Here is a 27521-nt window from a genome sequence, read left to right as displayed (position 1 = left end):
AAGAAACTGGTACACCTACCTACCATCGTGTAGGACCCCCGCGAGAACGCAGAAGTGCCGCAACACGACGTGGCATGGACTCGAATAATGTCTGAAGTAGTGCTGCAGGAAACTAACACCACGAATCCTGCAGGGCTGTCCATAAATCCGCAGGAGTACGAGGGGCTAGATATATCTTCTGAATAGCAGGTTGCAAGGCATCCCAGATATCCTCAATAATGTTCACGTCTGGGGAGTTTGGTGCCTAGCGGAAATGTTTAAACTCGGAAGAGTGTTCCTGGGGGCACTTTGTAGCAATTCCGGGCGTGTGCGTTGTCACATTGCCCTGATGGAATTGCCCAAGTCAGTCGGAATGCATAATGAACATGAATGGATCCAGGAGATCAGAAAGGATGCTTACGTTCGCGTCACCTGTCAGAATCGTATCTAGAAGTATCACGGGTCCCATACCACTCCAACTGCACACGCTTTACACCATGCAGGAGTCTGCACCAGTTTGAACAGTCTCCTGCTGACATGCAGGGTCCATGGATTCATGACGTTATCTGCATACCCGCACATGTCCATCAGCTCGATACAATTTGAAACGAGACTCGTCCGACCAGGCAACATGTTTCCAGTCATCAACAATCCAAAGTCGGGGTTGAGGGGCCCAGATGAGACATAAAGCTTTATGATGTGCTATCATCAAGGTTACACGTGTGGCCCTTTGGCTCCGAAAGCCCATATCGATGATGTTTCTTTGATTGGTTCGCACGCTGACACTTGTTGATGGCCCAGCATTGAAATCTGCAGCAATTTGCGGAAAGGTTGCAGTTCTGTCACGTTGAACGATTCTCTTCAGTCGTCATTGGTCCCGTTCTTGCAAGATCTTTTTCCGGCTGTAGCGTTGTCGGAGATTCGATGTTTAGCGGATTCCTGATATTTACGGTACACTCGTGAAATGGCAGTGCGGAAAAAGTCGCACTTCATCGCTACCTCGGAGATGCTCTCACTTAAATCTTGATAACCAGCCACTGCGCCAGACACTTGCTGTCTTATATAGGAGTTGCCGACCGCAGCGCCGTATTCTGCCTGTTTACATGTCTCTGTATATGAATACAAATGCCTATACCGGTTTCTTTGGCGCTTTAGTGTAGATGCTGGGGAGTGCTGTGATCGTTACTCTTGAGAGGTGCTGTATATTGCTTCACATAATGGATATTAACATGAGTAAAAATACACCACATAAAAGAGTTCAGAAAATACACAACTATCGGATTTAAAAAAATAATATTTATGGTATATTACTTCGTGTAATGGATATTAATAAGAGAGGAAGTACATGTCAAAGATTTCATAACACAAATGACTAATAGATCTTTAAAGAAAAAGGTCATACACACACAGGAAACTGAGGACAATTTAAACACTTGAGACAGTATCATTATCGCATTAGTCATCGGCATTTACATGTTTACTCTGTAATTCCAACGTCAAACCCCATGCATACTGTTTCTCCATCGTTCCACTCTCTGACAGCGCATGGGAAAAATAAACACTCATGTCTCTCAATATGAACTCTGACTTCTCGTATTTTATGCGTATGATTACTTCTCCCCACGTACGTTGACGACAAACATCTATTTTCGCATTCAGAGGGGAATGCAGATGACTTAAATTTCGAGAAAAGATCTCGCCGCAACGAATAACGCATTCTTTTGAGTGCCATCGCAACTCGCACATCATATTTGTGACAGTCTGTTCCCTATTCCGCGATAATACAGAACCACCTGCCCTTCTTTGGACTTTTACGATATTCGCATGTCAGTCCTATCTAGTTGGGATTCCATACTCCACAGCAGTACTCTAGCAGAGGACGGACAAGCGTACTATAAGCAGTTTCCGTAGTAGACGTGCTTCTAAGTGTTGTCCCAATAAAACTCTGTCTTTATTTGCCTTCCCCACCACTTTGTCCACGTGATCGTTCTAACTTAAGTTGTTTGTAATTGTAATTCTTGGTATTTAGTTGAACTGATAGCCTTTAAATTTGTGCGATTTATAGTGTAACCTAAATTCAACGGATTTATTTTCACACACATGTGGATGACCTCACACTTTTCCTTGTTCAGAGAACTGCCACTTTTCGCCCTACACAAATATCGTGTCGGTCATTTTGCAACTGCTTTCGATCTTCAGATGGCTTTACTAGGCGGTGAACGACAGCATCATCTGCAAACAACCTAAGAGTGCTACTCAGATTGTCTCCTAAATAGTTTATGTAGATTAGGAACAGCAGAGAGTCCAAAAACTTGCATGGGGAACGCCAGAAATCACTTCTGTTCTAGTCAATGATTTTCCGTCGATTACTACGCACTGTGATCTTTCTGACGGCAGTCACGAAGCCAGTCGCACGATTCAGATGATACTCCATAGACGCGCTTGTGGGGGATAGTGTCAAAAGCCTTTCGGAGATCTAGAAATAGGGAATCAATTTGAGATCCCCTGTAGATAGTATACTCTGCTTTGTGCGAATAAAGAGCTAGTTATATTTCACAAGAACGAGATTTTCTTAATCCCTGTTGACTATGTGCCAACTGTTAATTGTTACCTTTGAAGTAATTCGTAATCTTCGAAGACAGTATATGTTCCAAAATCCTACTCCATATCGACGTCAGTGATGTCTGTAATTCATCGGATGACTTTTATTTCTTCTGTTTCCTTTCCTGAGTATTGGTGTGACCTGTGCAACTTTCCAGTCATTTGGTACGGATGTTTCTTTGAGCGAGAGGTTGGTTGGTTCTGAGCACTATGGGACTTAACATCGGAGGTCATCAGTCCCCTAGAACTTAGAACTACTTAAACCTAACTAACCTAAGGACATCACACACATCCATGCCCGAGGCAGGATTCGAACCTGCGAGCATAGCAGTCACGCGGTTCCGGACTAGAGCGCCTAGAACCGCATGGCCACCGCGGCCGGCGTGCGAGAGGTTGTATATGATTGGTAAGTATGGGACTATTATATCAGCATACTCTGAAAGGATTTACAGCTGGGTTGCAGGCTCTAGGACTTACAACCATAAAATTTATACTCATTTGTCTATTCACACGCACTCACATACGGAGTCGGCAGAAGAAAAGACGAAAAGTTTCACGTGTTGTACTCTCTTCTCTTTGTGCTTGTATTTTCCAGAAACTAGTTTCAAAATCCATGTGATAAAATGGATGTTATGAATAGTTCACTCTCACTGTACTGCACATGCGAGTGGAAGTGCTTGCTCCACATAAATCCATTCTCATGATACTGTGATAGATACGTCCTTCCAAGTTTATAGAAAAATTCAGTATGTTACGTACATTTGTCTATGACCAAACATTCACCAAACGTAAACTCGTGGCGACTCCTGTTTGTCATTATTTGATCTGACTGTTCTGAGGAATGATTAGTCACATAGACACATGCGTAACGCAACGGAAATTCTTTTGGAACCTGAAAAGATCTACTACTGATTGTGATGTGGTAATATAACTATGTCACGGAACATTATAACGAGGCGACAAAACCGCTATGTCCAGAAACGGCCGAGGCAAATTAACCGTCTGTAGTTGGAAAATAACTTGCTATTGCTAAGAAATCCCTGATAATTGAATTAATTGCTCGGAACCGAAGTGGCTCGAAACTGAACTACCAATCGAATCAAAGCATGAGAATATTCCTGTAATTACTTCTGCATGGAGCATTATCACATGCCTTACGGTTACTTAATGCTACCATACTGAAAAATCGTACTTCATTTAGTTAAATTGATTAAAGGAAGTAAATGGAAATAAAGGCGTGAGATTTTCTTTTAACTTCAGGTTTGTTACATGAACTTTTTGGCGAAAGAGATATTGGCTCGCTAAATCCTGTCACAAATCAGAAGTAACACGTAAGCAATGAAAACAAAACAGGATTTGCCCCACACTCATCGTAACCATAGGTCCCACTCTGCTACTCACTCACTGTCAGCGCCTAAACAACCGCACTGTTCCGATGTTGCTCTTGAAACAGATAATTGTGGAGAATACACTGTCGGAAAAAATTAGATCACCTTTGCTGTTTCTGGATGGGATGGTAACCAGCGCTCGGTACGTGCAAAATGTTTCTCTGCCGTTCTCGCAACAGGAAGGTATTGCTCCAGGAGGATAAAGCCCGAGAAACTCACCGTGCGGCAACTATCCCGGCCAGCGCGATCTCCTGACTTGTCCGCAGTCGAGCACGTGCAGCGTATGATGGCTGGAGAAGCGACTCTACGACTCGTCACCCAACAACTCTGACAGAACTACGTGGACAGGTCAGGCAGGCGTGGCGTAACGTATCCCTCGACAGTGTTCGCTATCTGTATGATCGACTGGATGCCGTCCGTGGAGGCTCACCACGTTAATGGGTGCTTCAGCATGGGTCCACACCTGATACCTCAGAACCGCTTGAGCTATTTATCAGTAAATGTAATCATTTCAGGCACTCCATATGTCCTACTGGAGCAATAAATCTTGAGTGAACTGGAAACCTTTAAAAGGGTCTCCTAATTTTTTTTTCCGACAGTGTATTTTCCACAATTATCTGTTTCAAGAGCAACATCGGAACAGTGCGGTTGCTTAGGCGATGACAACGAGTGAGTAGCAGAGTGGCATCTGTGGCTACGATGAGTGTGGGGCAGATCCTGTTTTGTTTACATTGCTTACGTGTTACTTCTGATTTGTGATAGGATTTAGCGAGCCAATATCTCTTTCGCCAAAAAGTTCATGTAATAAACCTGAAGTTAAAAGAAAATCTCACGCCTTTATTTCCATTTCCTTCCTTTAATCAATTTAACTAAGTGAAGTACGATTTTTCAGTATGGTAGCATTAAGTAACCGTGAGGCATGTGATAATGCTCCATGCAGAAGTAATTACAGGAATATTCTCATGCTTTGATTCGATTGGTAGTTCAGTTTCGAGCCACTTCGGTTCCGAGCAATTAATTCAATTATCAGGGATTTCTTAGCAATAGCAAATTATTTTCCAACTACAGAAGGTAAATTTGCCTCGACCGTTTCTGGACATAGCGGTTTTGTCGCCTCGTTATAATGTTCCGTGACAAAGTTATATTACCACGTCACAATCAGTAGTAGATCATTTCAGGTTCCAAAAGAATTTCCGTTGCGTTACGTATGTGTCTATGTGACTAATCATTCCTCAGAACAGTCAGATCAAATAATGACAAACAGGAGTCGCCACGAGTTTACGTTTGGTGAATGTTTGGTCATAGACAACTGTACGTAACATACTGAATTTTTCTATAAACTTGGAAGGACGTATCTATCACAGTATCATGAGAATGGATTTATGTGGAGCAAGCACTTCCACTAGCATGTGCAGTACAGTCAGAGTGAACTATTCATAACACCCATTTTATCACATAGATTTTGAAACTAGTTTCTGGAAAATACAAGCACAAAGAGAAGAGAGTACAACACGTGAAACTTTTTTATCTGCTGCAGTGTATAAGCACCTAAGGATTTCCTTAATGACCATCAATAATTGGGGAAATGAGATTGGTGTGTGCTTTCAGCAGCACAAGTGAAGAAATTACATATTTATTTTTATACGGACCGTGAGCTTTTTTTTAAGTTAGTGCACTAGCCTTGTTATGAAATCATACGATAACATCCGTAGTGCTACATGGAGAAAAAATGTAGGTGAAGGCAGAAGTCGAAGTGCAGTCTGTACATGAAGTGTGGATACACTTGCGCGATGTTATATCTAAATCTATTTTCGTTGCAGGTAGACTGGCAGAATGCTCACAATAGAAGGAGGAACCGCTATTGTTTGTGCCCGTTAACATGGGAAGAAACACCGACAAATTCAGAAGTTGTTCACAGATAAATTTAGAAAGGCAGTCCCACAAGGTTGGGATTCAAGTATTAGGTTGACAAATGCAAATAGACGGGTAACCTCAGGGATGAAAAACATCCTGGACAGCTGTCCATAACAAAAGAAACTGTGGGATGAATAGATGAAGCGTTTGCGTGGAGTCCCTCTGTATCTGCTAGTTATTCCACATTCCGTAGTTTCAAAAACTCTGTATTGCACGTTGAAGAAACGTGTGTGCCATGTCCAGATTATGCATAAGCTCAAAGCTGAAGATTGTGAAGCTCAACAGCATGTGTGTTATGATCTGTTACAGACTATGGAAAGCGAGTGATGAAGCAACATTCCACGCCTATGGTCATTTTGATAGACAGCTGCAGGACCTGGGGAAACGAACACACACACACCCACATCCACTACAAATGTGGCAACGAGACACCCACAGTGTGAATGTGTGATTGATGATAACAACAACTACCTGGAATGATTGTAGAGAAAAATGTTACCGTACATATGTACCTTGATATGGTGGAAATCTTTCTGGAGCCACAGGGGAGTGTTATGGGACCATTGCTTTTCACAATATATATAAATGACCTAGTAGATAGTGTCGGAAGTTCCATGCGGCTTTTCGCGGATGATGCTGTAATATACAGAGAAGTTGCAGCATTAGAAAATTGTAGCGAAATGCAGGAAGATCTGCAGCGGATAGGCACTTGGTGCAGGGAGTGGCAACTGACCCTTAACATCGACAAATGTAATGTATTGCGAATACATAGAAAGAAGGATCCTTTATTGTATGATTATATGATAGCAGAACAAACACTGGTAGCAGTTACTTCAGTAAAATATCTGGTAGTATGCGTGCGGAACGATTTGAAGTGGAATGATCATATAAAATTAATTGTTGGTAAGGCGGGTACCAGGTTGAGATTCATGGGGAGAGTCCTTAGAAAATGTAGTCCATCAACTAAAGAAGTGGCTTACAAAATAGACGTTCGACCTATACTTCAGTATTGCGCATCAGTGTGGGATCCGTACCAGATCGGGTTGACGGAGGAGATAGAGAAGATCCAAAGAAGAGCGGCGCGCTTCGTCACAGGGTTATTTGGTAACCGTGATAGCGTTACGGAGATGTTTAACAAACTCAAGTGGCAGACTCTGCAAGAGAGGCGCTCTGCATCGCGGTGTAGCTTGCTCGCCAGGTTTCGAGAGGGTGCGTTTCTGGATGAGGTATCGAATATATTGCTTCCCCCTACTTATACCTCCCGAGGAGATCACGATTGTAAAATTAGAGAGATTAGAGCGCGCACGGAGGCTTTCAGACAGTCGTTCTTCCCGCGAACCATACGCGACTGGAACAGGAAAGGGAGGTAATGACAGTGGCACGTAAAGTGCCCTCCGCCACACACCGTTGGGTGGCTTGCGGAGTATAAATGTAGATGTAGATGTAGAAGATGGGACTAAGATCTTTCGCAGCAGCATGCGACACCACCCAGTTTTTCCTTTACTGGAATGCAGTTTTTACCAGTAAACTATATGGACGTGGTTCTCATGCGCACTGGGCTCTTCACTTTCCATTAGATTTCTTTGAGTGGGGGTCAATGGAGGCTAAAGTGTGCCAGGCGAAAATTAATAGCGTAACACAACTGAAACAACGAATTAGACTTGCAGTTGATCAGATATCTTCATCTATGTTTAACACTGTGCTTTGCTCTCTGGAAGGGCGTGCCAAGACATGCACGTCAATAACACTGAGATGTAGGCCAAATGATCTGGGCCTATACAGGAGTCGCAGTCTGTCTTTACTACTGAATCAAAATTTTTGTATATTATTGGTATTAAAAATACAAGTCTGTAGTATCGAGAGTTTAACTTTTCTGTAAGATTGAAATGTCGCCACTATACGGAATTTTGCACCAGGCATTGTAACTACTCAGTGATTGCTGTTGGTCAGCATAGAGAAGTGGTGTAATTTCATGCATTTTTCATTTTTCGTAGTTATCACCAATCAGGGCAGAAATATAGCCGTTGCTGGGAGCGATTTATTTGATGATTTGTAGTCTTGTTTGAAAAGCTGATTTGGATAATGGAACAGATACAAGACGTTGCACCATTGAATGGAAAGCTGCATGTTTGTGGCATGTGGATTAAGAAGGAAAGATTTGATCTTTGCTAATCATCTTTTAGCAGAAAGCTATTCGTATGGTGTAGAATTTGAAATTTTATATACCGCCAAGGAAAGCAGAAATATGACACTACTGGAAATACCGAAAATCGAGAAACACTTTACACAGAATGCCAGCCTAGAATTAAGTAATCAGATTCAGTTTCCATTTTCCTTTTTGTTAAGTTGAGTTTTAGTTGCAAATACTAGATTCAAAGTGCAAATTAATCTTATTTCTCATCATTGTAAGACTGTAAGATTGTTAACGTATTTCCACACAAATACTTTACTTACCACCTTAGGTTATGTAATTATTGTAATGTTTTTCTAAGTAAACACTTTGTCTCTTTGTATCTTCTGTACAAAACATATTTGTGTTAGTCCCAAACCATATTTATCAGCGTTCTCGATTTTCAGTTGTCATCTGAAGATGGCCTGATAAGCGGATAGACAGTGCGTGACCAAATAAATATAATTTTGCTGAACATTAGGAAGTGTTTTCCTTCATCATACATCTACATCTGCCTCCACATGGCTATTCTGCATATCATACTTAAGTGCCTGGCAGAGGGTTCATCGAACAACCTTCGCAGTAATTCTCCGTTATTCCACTATCGAACAGCGCGCGGAGAATGCGAACACCTCTATCTTTCCGCGCGAGCTCTGATTTCCACTATTTTATTATGATGGTCGTTTCTCCCTGTATAGGTCTGCGTCAATAAAATATTTTCGCATTCGGAGGAGAAAGTTGCTGATTGAAATTTCGTGAGAATATCCGGCAGCAACGAGAAATAACTTGGTTTTAATGATGTCCACCCCAGTTCCTGTATCATGTCCTTGACACTGTCTCCCATTTTTCTCGCTGCTAAAAACCTGCCCTTCTTTGAACTTTATCGATGTACTCCATTTATCCTCTCTGGGAAGGAGCCCATACAACGCAGCATTACGGATATGCGTAGTGTAGGCAGTCTCCTTAGTAATCTGTTACATTTCTAAGTGTTCTGTCAATAAAACCAGTCTTTGTTTTGCCTTTCCCACAACATTTTCTACGTGTTTCTTCCAATTTAAATTGTTCACAATTGTAATTCCTGAGTATTTAGTTGAATTAACGGCCTTTAGATTAGACTGATTAAGCGTGTAACGGAAGTTTAACAGATTCCTTTTAGCACTCATATGGATGACCTCTCACTTTTCATTATTTAGGTTCTATTGCCAATTTTCGCACCAAAAAGATATCTTACCTAAATAGTTTTCCTATTGGTTTTGATGTTCTGATGACTTTACTAGATGATACTAAAAATAACAGCATCATCTGCAGACAGCCTAATGTTGTTGTTGTGGTCTTCAGTCCAGAGACTGGTTTGATGCAGCTTTCTATGCTACTCTATCCTGTGCAAGCTTCTTCATCTCCCAGTTCTTAATGCAACCTACATCCTTCTGAATCTGCTTAGTGTATTCATCTCTTGGTCTCCCTCTACGATTTTTACCCTCCACGCTGCCTTCCAATGCTAAATTTGTGATCCCTTGATGCCCCAGAACATGCCCTACCAACCGGTCTCTTCTTCTTGTCAAGTTGTGCCACAAACTCCTCTTCTACACTATTCTATTCAATACCTCCTCATTAGTTATGTGATCTACCCATCTAATCTTCAGCATTCTTCTGTAGCGCCACATTTCGAAAGCTTCTATTCTCTTCTTGTCTAAATTATTTATCGTCCATGTTTCACTTCCATACATGGCTACACTCCGTACAAATACTTTCAGAAACGACCTCCTGACACTTAAATCTATACTCGATGTTAACAAATTGCTCTTCTTCAGAAACGCTTTCCTTGCCATTGCCAGTCTACATTTTATATCCTCTCTACTTCGATCACCATCAGTTATTTTGCTCCCCAAATAGCAAAACTCCTTTACTACTTTCAGTGTCTCATTTCCTAATCTTATTCCCTCAGCATCACCCGACTTAATTCGACTACATTCCATGATCCTCGTTTTGCTTCTGTTGATGTTCATCTTATATCCTCCTTTCAAGACACTGTCCATTCCGTTCAACTGCTCTTCCAAGTCCTTTACTATCTCTGACAGAATTACAAAGTCATCGGCGAACCTCAAAGTTTTTATTTCTTCTCCATGGATTTTAATACCTACTCCGAATTTTTCTTTTATTTCCTATACTGCTTGCTCAATACACAGATTGAATAACTTTGGGGATAGGCTACAACCCTGTCTCACTCCCTTCCCAACCACTGCTGCCCTTTCATGCCCCTCGACTCTTATAACTGCCATCTGGTTTCTGTACAAATTATAAATAGACTTTCGCTCCCTGTATTTTACCCCTGACACCTTCAGAATTTGAAAGAGAGTATTCCAGTCAACGTTGTCAAAAGCTTTCTCTAAGTCTACAAATGCTAGAAACGTAGGTTTGTCTTCCCTTAATCTTTCTTCTAAGATAAGTCGTAGGGTCAGTATTGCCTCACGTGTTCCAACATTTCTACGGAATCCAAACTGATCTTCCCCGAGGTCGACTTCTACCAGTTTTTCCATTCGTCTGTAAAGAATTCGCGTTAGTATTTTGCAGCTGTGACTTATTAAACTGATAGTTCGGTAATTTTCACATCTGTCGACACCTGCTTTCTTTGGGATTGGAATTACTATATTCTTCTTGAAGTCTGAGGGTATTTCGCCTGTCTCATAGATCTTGATTACCAGATGGTAGAGGTTTGTCATGACTGGCTCTCCCAAGGCCGTCAGTAGTTCTAATGGAATATTGTCTACTCCCGGGGCCTTGTTTCGACTCAGGTCTTTCAGTGCTCTGTCAAACTCTTCACGCAGTATCGTATCTCTCATTTCATCTTCATCTACATCCTCTTTCATTTCCATAATATTGTCCTCAAGTACATCGCCCCTCTATAGACCCTCTATATACTCCTTCCACCTTCCTGCTTTCCCTTCATTGCTTAGAACTGGGTTTCCATCTGAGCTCTTGATATTCATACAAGTGGTTCTTTTTTCTCCAGAGGTCTCTTTAATTTTCCTGTAGGCAGTATCTATCTTACCCCTAGTGAGATAAGCCTCTACATCCTTACATTTGTCCTCTAGCCATCCCTGCTTAGCAGTTTTGCTCTTCCTATCGATCTCATTTTTGAGACGTTTGTATTCCTTTTTGCCTGCTTCATTTACTGCATTTTTATATTTTCTCCTTTCATCAGTTAAATTCAATATATCTTCTGTTACCCAAGGATTTCTAGTAGCCCTTGTCTTTTTACCTACTTGATCCTCTGCTGTCTTCACTATTTCATTCCTCAAAGCTACCCATTCTTCTTCTACTGTATTTCTTTCCCCCATTCCTGTCAATTGTTCCCTTATGCTCGCCCTGAAACTCTCTACAACCTCTGGCTTAGTGAATTTATCAAGGTCCCATCTCCTTAAATTCCCACCTTTTTACAGTTTCTTCAGTTTTAATCTACAGTCCATAACCAATAGATTGTGGTCAGAGTCCACATCTGCCCCTGGAAATGTCTTAGAATTTAAAACCTGGTTCCTAAATCTCTGTCTTACCATTATATAATCTGTCTGATACCTTCTAGTATCTCCAGGGTTCTTCCATGTACACAACCTTCTTTCATGATTCTTGAACCAAGTGTTAGCTATGATTAACTTATGCTCCGCACAAAATTCTACCAGACGGCTTCCTCTTTCATTTCTTAGCCCCAATCCATATTCACCAACTATGTTTCCTTCTCTCCCTTTTCCTACTCTCGAATTCCAGTCTAATACGGCTGCTCAAATTGTCTTATGAATCGTTTGTATAAATAAAGGACAACAGAGGGCTTATAACACTACCTGGGGAATGCCAAAAATCACTTCTACTTTACTCGATGATGTTCCGTCAAATTCTACGAACTGTGCCCTCCCTGAGAGGAAATCACGAGTCATGTCAGATAACCTCAACGATATTACATAAGAACGCAATTTGATTACAAGCCGCCTGTGAGGTACGATGAAAAATCCATCTGAAAATCTACACATACGGAATCAATTTGAAATTTTTTGTGTGTGAAGAGCTAGTTGTGTGTCACAAGGACGATATTTTCCAAATCCGTGTTGACTGTGTGTCAATAGACCGTTCTCTTCGAGGTCATTCATAATGTTCGAGCACAGTATATGTTCCAAAATACTGCTGAATATCGATGTTAATGATATGGTCCTGTAATTTAGTGGATCACTCTTATTGCCTTTCTTTAGTATTGGTTTGAGGTGTGCAACATTTTCGTCGAGTGAGCGGTTGCGTATGACTGTTAAGTATGGAGCTATTATATTAGCATACTCTGAAGGGAACCTAATTGGTATACAGTCTGGACCGGAAGACTTACTTTTATTAAGCGATTTAAGATGCTTCACTACTCCGAGGATGTCTAGCTTTAAGTTGCTCATGTTGGCAGCTGTTCTTGATTCGAATTCTGGAATATCTATTTCGTCTTTTTCGTTGAGGGAATTTCAGAAGGCTGTGTTTAGCAACTGCTTTAGCAGCAAAAATTATATTTCTATTGCTATCGCGCAGAGAAGGCATTGGTTGTGAATTGCTGCTACCATACTTTATACACGACCACAATCTTTTTCGATTTTCTGCCAGTTTCGAGACAAAGTTTCGTTGTGGAAACTTTTATAAGCAGCTCGCATCGAAGCCCTCGCTAATTTTGAGCTTGTGTAAAAGATCGTCAATCTAGAGGGATTCCCTCTCGTTTAAGTTAGGTATGCTTTTTCATTGTTTGTGCAAAAATGTTCTCACTTGTTTTGTGTACCAAGGGGAATCAGATTCGTTGTTTAATTTATTTGGTAAAAATCTCTCAATTTCTGTCGATACTATTTCTTTCAACTCGACCCACATCTGGTTTACACTTACACTGTTAGTTTAGAAGGAGTGGAGATTGTCTCTCGGGAAGGCGTCAAGAGAATTTACCTGAATAGATGTATTTTTGTTTATCGTTGCCGTATTTGAAAGTCAGGGTATTCAGTCTCGCTACGATAACCCTGTGTTCAGCAATCGTTCTATTCGTTTTGATGCTCGTCATTAGCTGAGGATTATCTGTTGCTAAGAGGTCAAGTACCAAGCGTTGTAGAGTGTTTCAGGGAGAGCATTAGAGAACGATTGAAAAGAATGGGAGAAAGAAATACAGTAGAAGAAGAATGGGTAACTTTGAGAGATGAAATAGTGAAGGCAGCAGAGGATCGAGTAGGTAAAAAGACGAGGGCGAGTAGAAATTCTTGAATAACAGAAGAGATACTGAAGTTAATTGATGAAAGGAGAAAATACAAAAATGCAGTAAATGAAACAGGCAAAAAGGAATACAAACGTCTCAAAAACGAGATTGACAGGAAGTGCAAAGTGGCTAAGGAGGGATGGCTAGAGGACAAATGTAAGGATGTAGAGACGTGTATCACTAGGGGTGAGATAGATATTGCCTACAGGAAAATTAAAGAGACCTCTGGAGAAAAGAGAAGCACTTGTATGAATATCAAGAGCTCGGATGGAAACCCAGTTCTAATCAAAGAAGGGAAAGCAGAAAGGTGGAAGGAGTATATAGAAGGTCTATACAAGGGCGATGTACTTGAGGACAATATTATGGAAATGAAAGAGGATGTAGATGAAGATGAAATGGGAGATACGATAGTGCGTGAAGAGTTTGACAGAGCACTGAAGGACCTGAGTCGAAACAAGGCCCCGGGAGTAGACAACATTCCATTAGAACTACTGGTAGCCTTGGGAGAGCCAGCCCTGACAAAACTCTACCATCTGGTGATCAAGATGTATGAGACAGTCTAAAGTCCCTCATACTTCAAGAATAATATAATAATTCCAATCCCAAAGAAAGCAGGGGTTGACAGATGTGAAAATTACCGAACTATCAGTTTAATAAGCCACGGCTGCAAAATACTAACACGAATGGAAAAACTGGTAGAAAGCTTTTGACAACGTTGACTGGAATACTCTCTTTCAAATTATGAAGGTGGCGGGGGTAAAATAAAATACAGGGAGCGAAAGTGCATTTACAATTTGACAGAAACCAGATGGCAGTTATAAGAGTCGAGGGACATGAAAGGGAAGGAGTGGTTGGGAAGGGAGTGAGACAGGATTGTAGCCTATCCCCAAAGTTATTCAATCTGTATATTGAGCAAGCAGTAAAGGAAACAAAAGAAAAACTCCGAGTAGGTATTAAAATCGATGGAGAAGAAATAAAAACTTTGAGGTTCGCCGATGACTTTGTAATTCTGTCAGAGATAGTAAAGGACTTGGAAGAGCAGTTGAACGGAATGGACAGTGTCTTGAAAGGAGGATATAAGATAAACATCAACAGAAGCAAAACGAGGATCTTGGAATGTAGTCGAAATACGTCGGGTGATGCTGAGGGAATTAGATTAGGAAATGAGACGCTTAAAGTAGTAGATGGGTTTTGCTATTTGGGGAGCAAAATAACTAATGATGATCGAAGTAGAGAGGATATAAAATGTAGACTGGTAATGGCAACATCGAGTATAGATTTAAGTGTCAAATGGTTCAAATGGCTCTGAGCACTATGGGACTTAACTGCTGTGGTCATCAGTCCCCTAGAACTTAGAACTACTTTAACCTAACTAACCTAAGGACATCACACACATCCATGCCCGAAGCAGGATTCGAACCTGCGACCGTAGCGGTCTCGCGGTTCCAGAGTGTAGCGCCTAGAACCGCTCGGTCACTCCGGCCGGCATTTAAGTGTCAGGAAGTCTTTTCTGAAAGTATTTGTATGGATTGTAGCCATGTATGCAAGTGAAACGTGGACGGTAAATAGTTTGGACAAGAAGAGAATAGAAGCTTTCGAAATGTGGTGCTACAGAAGAATGCTGAAGATTAGATGGGTAGATCACGTAACTAATGAGGAGGTATTGAATAGGATTGGGGAGAAGAGAAGTTTGTGGCACAACTTGACTAGAAGAAGGGATCGGTTGGTAGGACATGTTCTGAGGCATCGAGGGATCACAATTTTAGCATTGGAGGGCAGCGTGGAGGGTACAAATCGTAGAGGGAGACCAAGAGATGAATGCACTAAACAGATTCAGAAGGATGTAGGTTGCAGTAGGTACTGGGAGATGAAGAAAGTTGCACAGGATAGAGTAGCATGGAGAGCTGCATCAAACCAGTCTCTGTACTGAAGACCACAACAAAAACAACAACAAGAGGTCAAGTGTGTTTTGATAGCCGTTAACTATTCGAGTGGGCTCATGAACTAATTGGTAGAAACATTCATAGAAAGCGTTTAGCACAATTTATCATGTTGTGCCAAGTACCAATGGAAAATTCAGTTGGTATTGAGTTTTAATAGTTCTTGAAATAGACGACAAGTCTCGTTTGATTACAGCTGCGACGAGTCTCCAGACTGCGAGCAGTAGTAGCGGGTGGAGGGTTCACCTGAGCGTGCCGCCGGGCGGCGAGTAGGCGAAGCAGGTGAGCGTGGGGTGGTGCTGGCGCAGCAGGATGGCCAGGATGGCGGCGGTGCCGGCGCCCAGGCTGTGCCCCACCAGCACCAGCTCGAAGCCGGCCGAGCCGCGCTCCGGGTCGTGGCCGAACGCCGCCTCCAGGATGCTCTCCTCGCGCAGCTTCTGCCGGATGTACTCGGCCGCCTGCACCATGCCCTGCACCAGCCGCCACACACCGGCGTCACACACACACACACTCCAAAACACACCGTGTAAGACGTGCATATTTCTATTCTCAAACCACACTTTATGAAAGATGTTTATATCTTATTAATAGGATTGAGTAGGAATAATTAATATTTGTCATGTTGGAAATAATTGTCGTAGCAGGGAATGTCTGCACCAAAGTATTGTTGACAAGGGAGACCGCAAATTGATACAATTTTAAAAAGGGCGGGAGAGACCGCGTATGGATACATTTTAAGAAAAGAGCGGATACACCGCGCATTGATACATTTTGCAATGTTAGCAGAGATTGTCTGCACCAGAAAGCATTGTTGGCAGGAGAGACCGCACTTTAGCGTTCGTAGGATATAAGATGAACATCAACAAAAGCAAAACGAGGATAATGGAATGTAATCGAATTAAGTCGGGTGATGCTGAGGGAATAAGATTAGGAAATGAGACGCTTAAAGTAGTAAAGGAGTTTTGCTATTTGGGGAGCAAAATAACTAATGATGGTCGAAGTAGAGAGGATATAAAATGTAGACTGGCAATGGTAAGGAAAGCGTTTCTGAAGAAGAGAAATTTGTTAACATCGAGTATAGATTTAAGTGTCCGGAAGTCGTTTCTGAAAGTATTTGTATGGAGTGTAGCCATGTATGGAAGTGAAACATGGACGATAAATAGTTTGGACAAGAAGAGAATAGAAGCTTTCGAAATGTGGTGCTACAGAAGAATGCTGAAGATTAGATGGGTAGATCACATAACTAATGAGGAAGTATTGAATAGGATTGGGGAGAAGAGAAGTTTGTGGCACAACTTGACCAGAAGAAGGGATCGGTTGGTAGGACATGTTCTGAGGCATCAAGGTATCACCAGTTTAGTATTGGAGGGCAGCGTGGAGGGTAAAAATCGTAGGGGGAGACCAAGAGATGAATATACTAAGCAGATTCAGAAGGATGTAGGTTGCAGTAGGTGCTGGGAGATGAAGAAGCTAGCACAGGATAGAATAGCATGGAGAGCTGCATCAAACCAATCTCAGGACTGAAGACCACAACAACAACAACAGGAAGTCAGTGGCAAGCGAGATGTGAAGCGAGTTGGTAGCAGGTCTGAAGCGAGAGGTTCAGAGGAGCAGTGTGCCTGCCAGCCACCAGCTATGATTTACAAGAGATTATAAACGGATGTACAGAGACATCAACTAACTATTATCAAAAGAGGAACTAACATTATTGAATTATTTTCTTTGCGAAACTCAAGACTACTGAAGGTATGTTTGCGCAATGCTAGTTGTAAGATTATTGTAAAAAGTAAGTCCCATTTGAACGTTTGTAAAATCATTTAATTACCAACAGTAAATATTTGAAGCGTTTTCAGAATATAATTAATTTTTGCCTGCAATGTTGCATTACTGATTATAATCCATCCCAAAAACCATCAACATAAAACTTTGCAAAGATTTTATTGTTGTCAAGAAAAAGTGTAACTATGAATTACGTAACTTCAGTCAAATTAATTAAAGAATAACGTCAGCTTTGGTAATAAATACAGCCACTTATTATGACAACTCACCAGCAGTTAACAGAGTATAGTAAACCAGAGTAAGTATATTCATGTCGCATTTCGATGTAGCAGTCAAATGGTGATCCTGTAACACTAAAAAGGTAAGGAACAGTTTTGGGTTATTGCAGATAAAGACTGAGGGCCACGACGACGACACATTCTATGTTTCGTCGAAATAATCAGAAAATCACTTTTAATAAGCAGCAATTAAATTTGTATGCGAAGATTGAGAAAGAGAATAAATTTCAAAGGGAAGATTTCATTTGTTGTTATTATGCAAGAGATAGAAATACTAAGATAAGGTTACATAGGTTATTGTAAAAGGGAAGGTTATTAATTATTAACAAAAGAGATATAGAGGAGACGGGAAGGTTTCAACCGTCCACCTCAGATTGGTCTAGGAACTGAACTGAAATGCGATGCCGTGCTGCGAATTTGAAAGTAAGGTCGGTGTTACACTACCCAGTTTTCCTTGACAAAGATCTTTGACGTGGCACAAAAGGGGGTATTACAATATCGTCAAGTACACGCTGGCGCAGATAAAAGTAGCCCCTGTAAGCATAAAGAAAATGCAGTGAAATTGCAGGAACGAAGAACTGAAATGGACTTACCATTTGTTCAAAATGAAAAATACATTATAAAATTTTGTACATAGCTGCACGTTCAGAGACCGTGAATAGTTACAATTGAAAGAAAACAGCCCTCGGTCACTATTTTTAACGAATTAAGCGGGTTTCAACACTGCTAGGAGTGTCTTCCTCAGAATTTAAACCAAAACATGGTCTATAACATGGTCACAGAATTATGACTAAAAACATATGATACAGAGTATAAATACAGAATCATCGTGAAAGACTGGCAGTACTTACATGTCATTTATAAAATAATAAATATGCCAAAAGGGCATTAGTCACAAAGATACCTGATCCAACGCATTATTCGAAAGAAATACGACTGTAACGTTGCTTTTTCTACTAATAACAATTTGAAAAAAACTTCATTCATAATTTACATTTTATTCGTTCCCCTTTAGAAAATTTTACTGTCTACAAAATTGTCTGCGATACTTGCTCCTCTTACTATATAGGAGAAACGGGACGTGCCTTCACTACCAGACGTAAAGAACACTTGCTAAGAAAAAACGGCACTAGCCCCCAAAATTCGTCGTTTGCCGACCATCTTCTAATTACAGGTCATTCACCTAAAGCCATCTGCGATAGCAACATTTTGCACACCGAAAAGAAAGGGCACAGACTAGATATTCTAGAAGAATTAGAGATTTTCAAACATCTCGCTCGAAAGGATAGCCTCATGCTTAACGAACAGCTACAGTTACCTAACAAAAAGTTTTTCAACGGTATAAAGCCCCGTTACTCGATATCTGACTTCGGGTCTCCTTGTGAAGGTTACTGGAATGTTCTTTTTCTTCTGAGGTAGTCCTATGTTTCCTAATTATCAAATGTTTCTTGGCTGTATTTCACGTCACTATGGCTTTCTACAAGTTGTCATTCAGTCCTATCTACACTTTCATAATGATGTTTTCATGTTTTACCTTACTGTTATAAGCTTCGATGTAGACAAAATGTTATGTTGTATGCTACTATCAAACAAACATTGCTTTACATTATGTACCAAATACTGTTCATTTATAATCATTTCTGCCTATATTTCAATGTGAAGTAGCCTAACTGTATCTACGGCTACGTAGATGGCGCTCTCGTTGCAGCGCCATGTTCACCTGGCCGCACCTGTTAACGCGGGCACCTCAGTCCGTTTGCAGCCTGTAACCGCGTAAGTAACGAGCAGCCCTTAATGGATCGACACCACAATTTTTTATCTTAAATATCTTTGTGACTAATGCCCTTTTGACATATTTATTATTTTATAAATGATATATACAGGGTGTTTCAAAAATGACCGGTATATTTGAAACGGCAATACAAACTAAACGAGCAGCGATAGAAATACACCGTTTGTTGCAATATGCTTGGGTCAACAGTACATTTTCAGGCAGACAAACTTTCGAAATTACAGTAGTTACAATTGTCAACAACAGATGGCGCTGCGGTCTGGGAAACTCTATAGTACGATATTTTCCACATATCCACCATGCTTAGCAATAATATGGCGTAGTCTCTGAATGAAATTACCCGAAACCTTTGACAACGTGTCTGGCGGAATGGCTTCACATGCACATGAGATGTACTGCTTCAGCTGTTCAATTGTTTCTGGATTCTGGCGGTACACCTGGTCTTTCAAGTGTCCCCACAGAAAGAAGTCACAGGGGTTCATGTCTGGCGAATAGGGAGGCCAATCCACGCCGCCTCCTGTATGTTTCGGATAGCCGAAAGCAATCACACGATCATCGAAGTATTCATTCAGGAAATTAAAGACGTCGGCCGTGCGATGTGGCCGGGCACCATTTTGCATAAACCACGAGGTGTTCGCAGTGTCGTCTAAGGCAGTTTGTACCGCCACAAATTCACGAAGAATGTCCAGATAGCGTGATGCAGTAATCGTTTCGGATCTGAAAAATGGGCCAATGATTCCTTTGGAAGAAATGGCGGCCCAGACCAGTACTTTTTGAGGATGCAGGGACGATGGGACTGCAACATGGGGCTTTTCGGTTCCCCATATGCGCCAGTTCTGTTTATTGACGAAGCCGTCCAGGTAAGAATAAGCTTCGTCAGTAAACCAAATGCTGCCCACATGCATATCGCCGTCATCAATCCTGTGCACTATATCGTTAGCGAATGTCTCTCGTGCAGCAATGGTAGCGGCGCTGAGGGGTTGCCGCGTTTGAATTTTGTACGGATAGAGGTGTAAACTCTGGCGCATGAGACGATACGTGGACGTTGGCGTCATTTGGACCGCAGCTGCAACACGGCGAACGGAAACCCGAGGCCGCTGTCGGATCACCTGCTGCACTAACTGCGCGTTGCCCTCTGTGGTTGCCGTACGCGGTCGCCCTACCTTTCCAGCACGTTCATCCGTCACGTTCCCAGTCCGTTGAAATTTTTCAAACAGATCCTTTATTGTATCGCTTTTCGGTCCTTTGGTTACATTAAACCTCCATTGAAAACTTCGTCTTGTTGCAACAACACTGTGTTCTAGGCGGTGGAATTCCAACACCAGAAAAATCCTCTGTTCTAAGGATTAAACCATGTTGTCCACAGCACACTTGCACGTTGTGAACAGCACACGCTTACAGCAGAAAGACGACGTACAGAATGGCGCACCCACAGACTGCGTTGTCTTCTATATCTTTCACATCACTTGCAGCGCCATCTGTTGTTGAAAATTGTAACTACTGTAATTTCGAAAGTTTGTCCGCCTGAAAATGTACTGTTGTCCCAAGGATATTACAACAAACTGTGTATTTCTATCGCTGCTCGTTTAGTTTTTATTGCCGTTTCAAATATACCGGTCATTTTTGAAACACGCTGTAAGTACTGTCAGTCTTTCACCATGATTCTGTACTTATACTCTGTATCATATGTTTTTAGTCATAATTCTGTGACCATGTTATAGATCATACTTTGATTTAAATTCTGAGGGAGACACTCCTAGCAGTGTTGAAACCCGCGTAATTCGTTAAAAATAGTGACCGAGGGCTGTTTTCTTTCAATTGTGAAAAATACATTTATAGAAGATGCTCAGAGTTACTCCTTGCAACAACAGTACTAGTCTAAGCACATTCAGATACACCCTGTGGCGTCCCGCGCCACACACCCTTCCCCCCGCCCCCTCCTATGCTTGGCCGCCCGCATTGCCACCCCCGCTACCCCCACCAGTCAGCCAGCACGCTATTCGTTCGTTTCTTTCGTCAGTCGACTCGACTGAATCGAGTTATCGAGTAGTTGTACTTCCGTTATGTAGCACGCGCGACCGCGTCATCGTATGTTATACGTTTCTGTCTGGCACATAGGTAGCTAACACATACCTACGAGAAAAGTCGCGGCCATTCTAGTGATCTAGATCCGTTATTCTGTCTGGCATTTGCTCGAGAAAAGTCGCGAATGTTCTACTGTTTTCTTGTACAGAGAACCTTCGATATGTAGCGTTATGAATACGGACTGTTCGCCGAATACGAAGCTAGTTTACATTCAGAAGCACAAATATTAAGACTGAAGAATGAATAAGTAAAAAGTGCTAGTTGTAGCAAGTCTAAGTGTGAAGATTAGTTAAGAGTGACAGTGATCATTTGAGTTTGAAGTAATAATAATAATAATAATAATAATAATAAACATATACACTCACGTGGAACTATTATAACAAAACGTCCATATCCATTAACGTAAAATTGAGGGACTACAACACTGTCGTACTTCCGAAGGCACTGTATGCATCTGAAGCAACACAAATAGGTGGGCAAACTAAAATCAAAGAAATAGAGTAACAAGAAAGGAAAATTCTCAGGAAAATTTTTGGCCCGATACAAGACCAAGGAATCTGGAAGAAAAGACCAACATCAGAATTATATAAATGCACAGACAAGATTACGGATACAATAAGGAAAAGAAGAATGCAGTTCTACGGACATATCCACAGGATGAATGAAAACAGAATTTCAAAGCGAATTCTTAAAGTCATCAACTCAGGCAGGGGAAAAACAAAATGGATAAAAGAAGTTGAAGAGGACCTCAGACAAGCACACATAACAGTAAACTATGCAGAAAATAGAACTGAATTCAGGGACATCATCAGAAAACATAAATTTGACACCACAACACAGAAGAGACCAGGATGCAAATGGACATCGGAGCGAAAGAAACAACACAGTGAACACATGAAGAAAATTTGGGCTCAGAAGAGACGTAAACAATCATCATAAAGGAATTCAAGTTCAAACGCTCTCTTAATTGGAAATAATCGATAATAATAATAATAATAATAATAATAATAATAATAATGATAATTCATAGTAATTTCTCAGTAAAAATATTGTTATGAGACTCGTAACAGTATTTTTATTAATAACGTAATAACTGATGCGTCTGTCTCCTGGAAGAATAGGTGTACAGAATTCATCATTTGAGGAAGAGAACCACAACTGTAACTTTCTTTGTATCATATGACGGCATTGCCTTGAATATGTGTATTTCTTTCTTTCTTTTGCTTACGCCATAGTCCGAAAGCAATCGCAGGGTCGGCGTGGTCACAACGGATTTGGCAGTGTTAGCGTTAGGGGAGGCCGGATGCCCTTCCTGCCGCCACCCCGTACCCCCCAGGATGGAATCAGTGTACCCCAGCTGTCTGCGTCTAGTGTAAATCATGAAATAGTGTGAACGTGTTTCAAATGTCTGGGACGCGTGGAACTGAGGTGGAACGTGAGAACCAGCCCGGTATTCACTTAGCGGGACGTGGAAAACCGCCTAAAAACCACATCCAGGCTGGCCGGCACACCGGCCCTCGTCGTTAATCCGCTCGGCGGATTCGATCCAGGGCTGGAGCGTCCACCCGAGTCCAGGAAGCAGCGCGTTACCACTCTCGGCTACCCTGGCGGGTGCCTTGATATGTATATAACAAGCGTAAATAAAAATTTCTTAAACTTCGCATGTGACTTGATTATTTTTTATTACGGTAAAAGCAAAGGTAGCTCAATATATCTTTAGCGCCCTTCCCTCGACGTTTTTCTGTATCCGCCACTGGATACACCTAGCGTGAAGTTCGGATACATATCGATGGCGGAAACTTTACGGATGATTTTGTGTTTCAGTACCTGTATTGTATGTGCGTTTGTTTCATAGACTTTGCTCTTCAAGTGTTCCCATAGGAAAAAATCACATGTTGTTAGATCGGACGAATGTGGTGTCCATGGACACTTGCTGTTAGTTCTTTCCTCGCTGAAGACATTGTAGACTCGTCCCAGAGATACCTTAGACCCATCTTGCTGCAAGGAGGAGTACTGCCTCTCATATTCAGTGATTTTAACACAAATTGTAACAAAAATTTCCATATACGGAACAGTGTTGTGAGGGTAGTGTCAAAAAATATCGGTGGACAGGGACTACGGATAGGCGGTGTGAGGTGGGAGCGTGAATCGGCCGTCAGGCGTACGGAGACGGTCCGCGCAGTTGCGACAACGCTGAGTCCCGGATGGCGCAGCGGTTACCGCACCTGCCTGGTAAGCGGGAGGTAGCGGGTTCGAATCCTGGTCCGGCACACATTTTCGTCCGTCGCCGCTAGTTCCGCGTGAAGTCCCGTTGCAGCTGACTGCAGTGATCTCCCTTCAACTTACATGCAATGTTTCGCAGCTGCAGATTCTGCACGTTGTCTGTCCTTTCGTTCACGTAAATATCTGTCCAATGATCTGCGTTCCTCTATCACCGCACCAAACGTCGATTTTTTCATCACGGAGTGGCTCCTGGCACAAAACGTTAGGGTTCTCCGTAGCCCAGTAGCTCGTATTCTGGCAATTCACGTGACCGGAAAGATGAAACCGTGCTTCATCACTCGTGACGTAATGTAAAGAGTTTAACATACCATCGTCGATGATTTTCAAAATTCGCTTGCAGTGACCTACACGTTTCTCTCTGTCAACTCCCGTAGTTGCTGCACAGTCGTCACACGATGTGGCTTCAAATTCATCATCCGCTGGCAACTCCTAATTACATGCACCTATTGGCCCGGTTCACGTGCAGATTTCTTTGGGCGCTGAATAATTCTTCGGCGAATGTAGGCAGTAACTTCTGGAGTGCGAACTGAAGGAATTCTTTGTCTTTTTATATTCTGCACAGATCGGTAGGTTCACGAATTCCTTTTACAGACTCTGTGTGTTGCTGTCTTTGCTGGTAGTCCTCTATCCAGATACTTGACCCTGGAATTTCCGCGAGTTTCCTTAATCGAACCTGTTGCCACATATGATTCCACAATTTCAATTCTTTGTTCTATCGAGAAAGTCATTTTGCAGACCTCAAAGAGAAACGTCTAACTTCACTGATCAAATAAACTGAAATGCTGACAGAAGAATGCTAACAAACGATTATTGCAAGAAACTGTCCATTTTTGTAGATTTTTGCTCTATTCCAGGAGGAGGAGATTAGTGTTTAACGTCCCGTCGACAACCAGGTCATTAGAGACTGAGGGAGGACAGAGAAGGAAATGTGTCGTGCCCTCCCAAATGAACCATCCCAGCATTTGCCTTAAGCGATTTAAGGAAAGCACGGAGAACCTAAATTTGGATGTCCGCACGCGGCTTTGAACTGTCGTTCTCCCGTGTGCTAATTAGTCTATTTCAGAAGTCGGAATATTGCATTTTCATTCAAAGGGAAGGCGGGCTACTTTTAAGTGTGCCACCCTTTATTTGTCAAAGTTCATTTAGAATGACCGACAGAGACTTGTTACTGTGCTCTGCGCTTGCGAGTACGGCAGTTTCAGTGTCATTATATTTGGGAAAGGAACGGGAGAAAAGGAATAGGAAACGTACTTGAGTCAAGCCGTGGATTTCACAGCGAGACGAGAAAGGCAAAGACGAAATTTGTGACGGCAGTTTTAAGTCGAGGACGTGCAATCGTATTAAATGTACTTGCGAATGGATTTCAGTGTGTGCTGAGGAAAGTGGCTCCTCATGTTACGAAGCAGAACACTCACCTCAGAAATGCTACATCCACAAAAGACAAACTTACCGTAACACTGCGATTTTATGCAACAGGAGAAAGCTACTATTGTGTACAGTATAGAACCCGAATACCGCAGTGTACATTGACGGGAGTAGTGCCAGAAACGCGTGAAGCTATTTATAAAGCATTGAAGGAGGAATATGTGAAGGCAAATAACTGTTTATTAGATACTACAGCCAAGAAAAAATACACTCCTGGAAATGGAAAAAAGAACACATTGACACCGGTGTGTCAGACCCACCATACTTGCTCCGGACACTGCGAGAGCAATGATCACACGCACGGCACAGCGGACACACCAGGAACCGCGGTGTTGGCGGTCGAATGGCGCTAGCTGCGCAGCATTTGTGCACCGCCGCCGTCAGTGTCAGCCAGTTTGCCGTGGCATACGGAGCTCCATCGCAGTCTTTAACACTGGTAGCATGCCGCGACAGCGTGGACGTGAACCGTATGTGCCGTTGACGGACTTTGAGCGAGGGTGTATAGTGGGCATGCGGGAGGCCGGGTGGACATACCGCCGAATTGCTCAACACGTGGGGCGTGAGGTCTCCACAGTACATCGATGTTGTCGCCAGTGGTCGGCGGAAGGTGCACGTGCCCGTCGACCTGGGACCGGACCGCAGCGACGCACGGATGCACGCCAAGACCGTAGGATCCTACGCAGTGCCGTAGGGGACCGCACCGCCACTTCCCAGCAAATTAGGGACACTGTTGCTCCTGGGGTATCGGCGAGGACCATTCGCAACCGTCTCCATGAAGCTGGGCTACGGTCCCGCACACCGTTAGGCCGTCTTCCGCTCACGCCCCAACATCGTGCAGCCCGCCTCCAGTGGTGTCGCGACAGGCGTGAATGGAGGGACGAATGGAGACGTGTCGTCTTCAGCGATGAGAGTCGCTTCTGCCTTGGTGCCAATGATGGTCGTATGCGTGTTTGGCGCCGTGCAGGTGAGCACCACAATCAGGACTGCATACGACCGAGGCACACAGGGCCAACACCCTGCATCATGGTGTGGGGAGCGATCTCCTACACTGGCCGTACACCACTGGTGATCGTCGAGGGGACACTGAATAGTGCACGGTACATCCAAACCGTCATCGAACCCATCGTTCTACCATTCCTAGACCGGCAAGGGAACTTGCTGTTCCAACAGGACAATGCACGTCCGCATGTATCCCGTGCCACCCAACGTGCTCTAGAAGGTGTAAGTCAACTACCCTGGCCAGCAAGATCTCCGGATCTGTCCCCCATTGAGCATGTTTGGGACTGGATGAAGCGTCGTCTCACGCGGTCTGCACGTCCAGCACGAACGCTGGTCCAACTGAGGCGCCAGGTGGAAATGGCATGGCAAGCCGTTCCACAGGACTACATCCAGCATCTCTACGATCGTCTCCAAGGGAGAATAGCAGCCTGCATTGCTGCGAAAGGTGGATATACACTGTACTAGTGCCGACATTGTGCATGCTCTGTTGCCTGTGTCTATGTGCCTGTGGTTCTGTCAGTGTGATCATGTGATGTATCTGACCCCAGGAATGTGTCAATAAAGTTTCCCCTTCCTGGGACAATGAATTCACGGTGTTCTTATTTCAATTTCCAGGAGTGTATTTTTATTTCTAGAGGAGTTGTAGATTTTCTCCTTTATAGCTTCGGGGTTACAATCTGGCCGTATTTCACAGCTGATGGCCTCCGCAACTTTCACAATGTATCATCCACCTTTTACGTTTCTATCAATTTCGTTGCAGATGCAACGCACCACGTAAATTTCGAAACCATGCTGATTTCGTTTCAGACAACTGCAGCAATGTTAGCGCTCCAAGTGGTTACATTTCTTCATGCAGTAGGACTACACAGAAGACGAACGCTTCCTTTGAGCAAAACTAAGGCGAGGCGCTAGATTTGGTCAAAGAAAATTTGACCCACGCCTTACTTTGACAAAGTTCCTTATTACACTATCAAATTTTGTTTGACAAACAAACTTTATTTGACAAAGTCTGATAGTGTAATACCGCCCTAATGTTAAGGTTGTCAAATTTTATTAACGTAAGTGAACGCACGACGCATGTAACGCAGGGTGAACTGAAAGTGGAAGGGTACAACAGTAGCAAAACGTAGAGGAGAAACTTGCGTTCACATCCACGGTGCCCACAGTGCAATAACATATTTATATACAGGGTAACAGTTATTGAACTATATGAAAAAATGTAAACTAGTTACAAAGTAAGGCGTGCAAACACGTTATTCAACACGTAAACGTCACTACAGATATTCGGATTTATATTATGACATGTTCGATATGCCTGCCATCATTGGCGATGATGTGGCGCAGACGAATTGAGAAATTCTGCATGACCCGTTGAAGTGTCGGAACACCGATGCTGTCGATAACCTCCTGAATAGGTGTTTTCATCTCAGCGATGGTTTTGTGATTATTGCTGTACGCCTCGTCTCCAATACATCACCACAAAAAGGAGTCGTATGTGTTCAGATCCGGAGAATATGCTGGCCAACCGGGGCCAATGCCAGTGGCCTCTAGATACCCGAGACCCAGAATGCGGCCCCCAAGATGCTCCTCCAGGACATCAAACACTCTCCTGCTTCGATGGGGTCGAGCTACGT

The 27521-nt window shown here is 42.6% G+C and overlaps 1 protein-coding gene across 1 annotated transcript in view; it reads right to left on the bottom strand.

Moving 5' to 3' along the window:
- Positions 1-27521, bottom strand: part of LOC126101507 (diacylglycerol lipase-alpha) — a 477330-nt gene that overhangs the window by 176797 nt on the left and 273012 nt on the right. Inside the window, exon 11 of the mRNA XM_049912151.1 lies at positions 15493-15716. Coding sequence (XP_049768108.1) covers positions 15493-15716 — 224 coding nt within the window. The remainder of the gene's footprint in view (positions 1-15492; positions 15717-27521) is intronic.

This window comes from Schistocerca cancellata, chromosome 9 (genome assembly GCF_023864275.1).
Source record: "Schistocerca cancellata isolate TAMUIC-IGC-003103 chromosome 9, iqSchCanc2.1, whole genome shotgun sequence".
Classification (NCBI taxonomy): Eukaryota; Metazoa; Arthropoda; class Insecta; order Orthoptera; family Acrididae; genus Schistocerca; species Schistocerca cancellata.
This window is presented reverse-complemented; position numbering and strand designations above follow the sequence as displayed.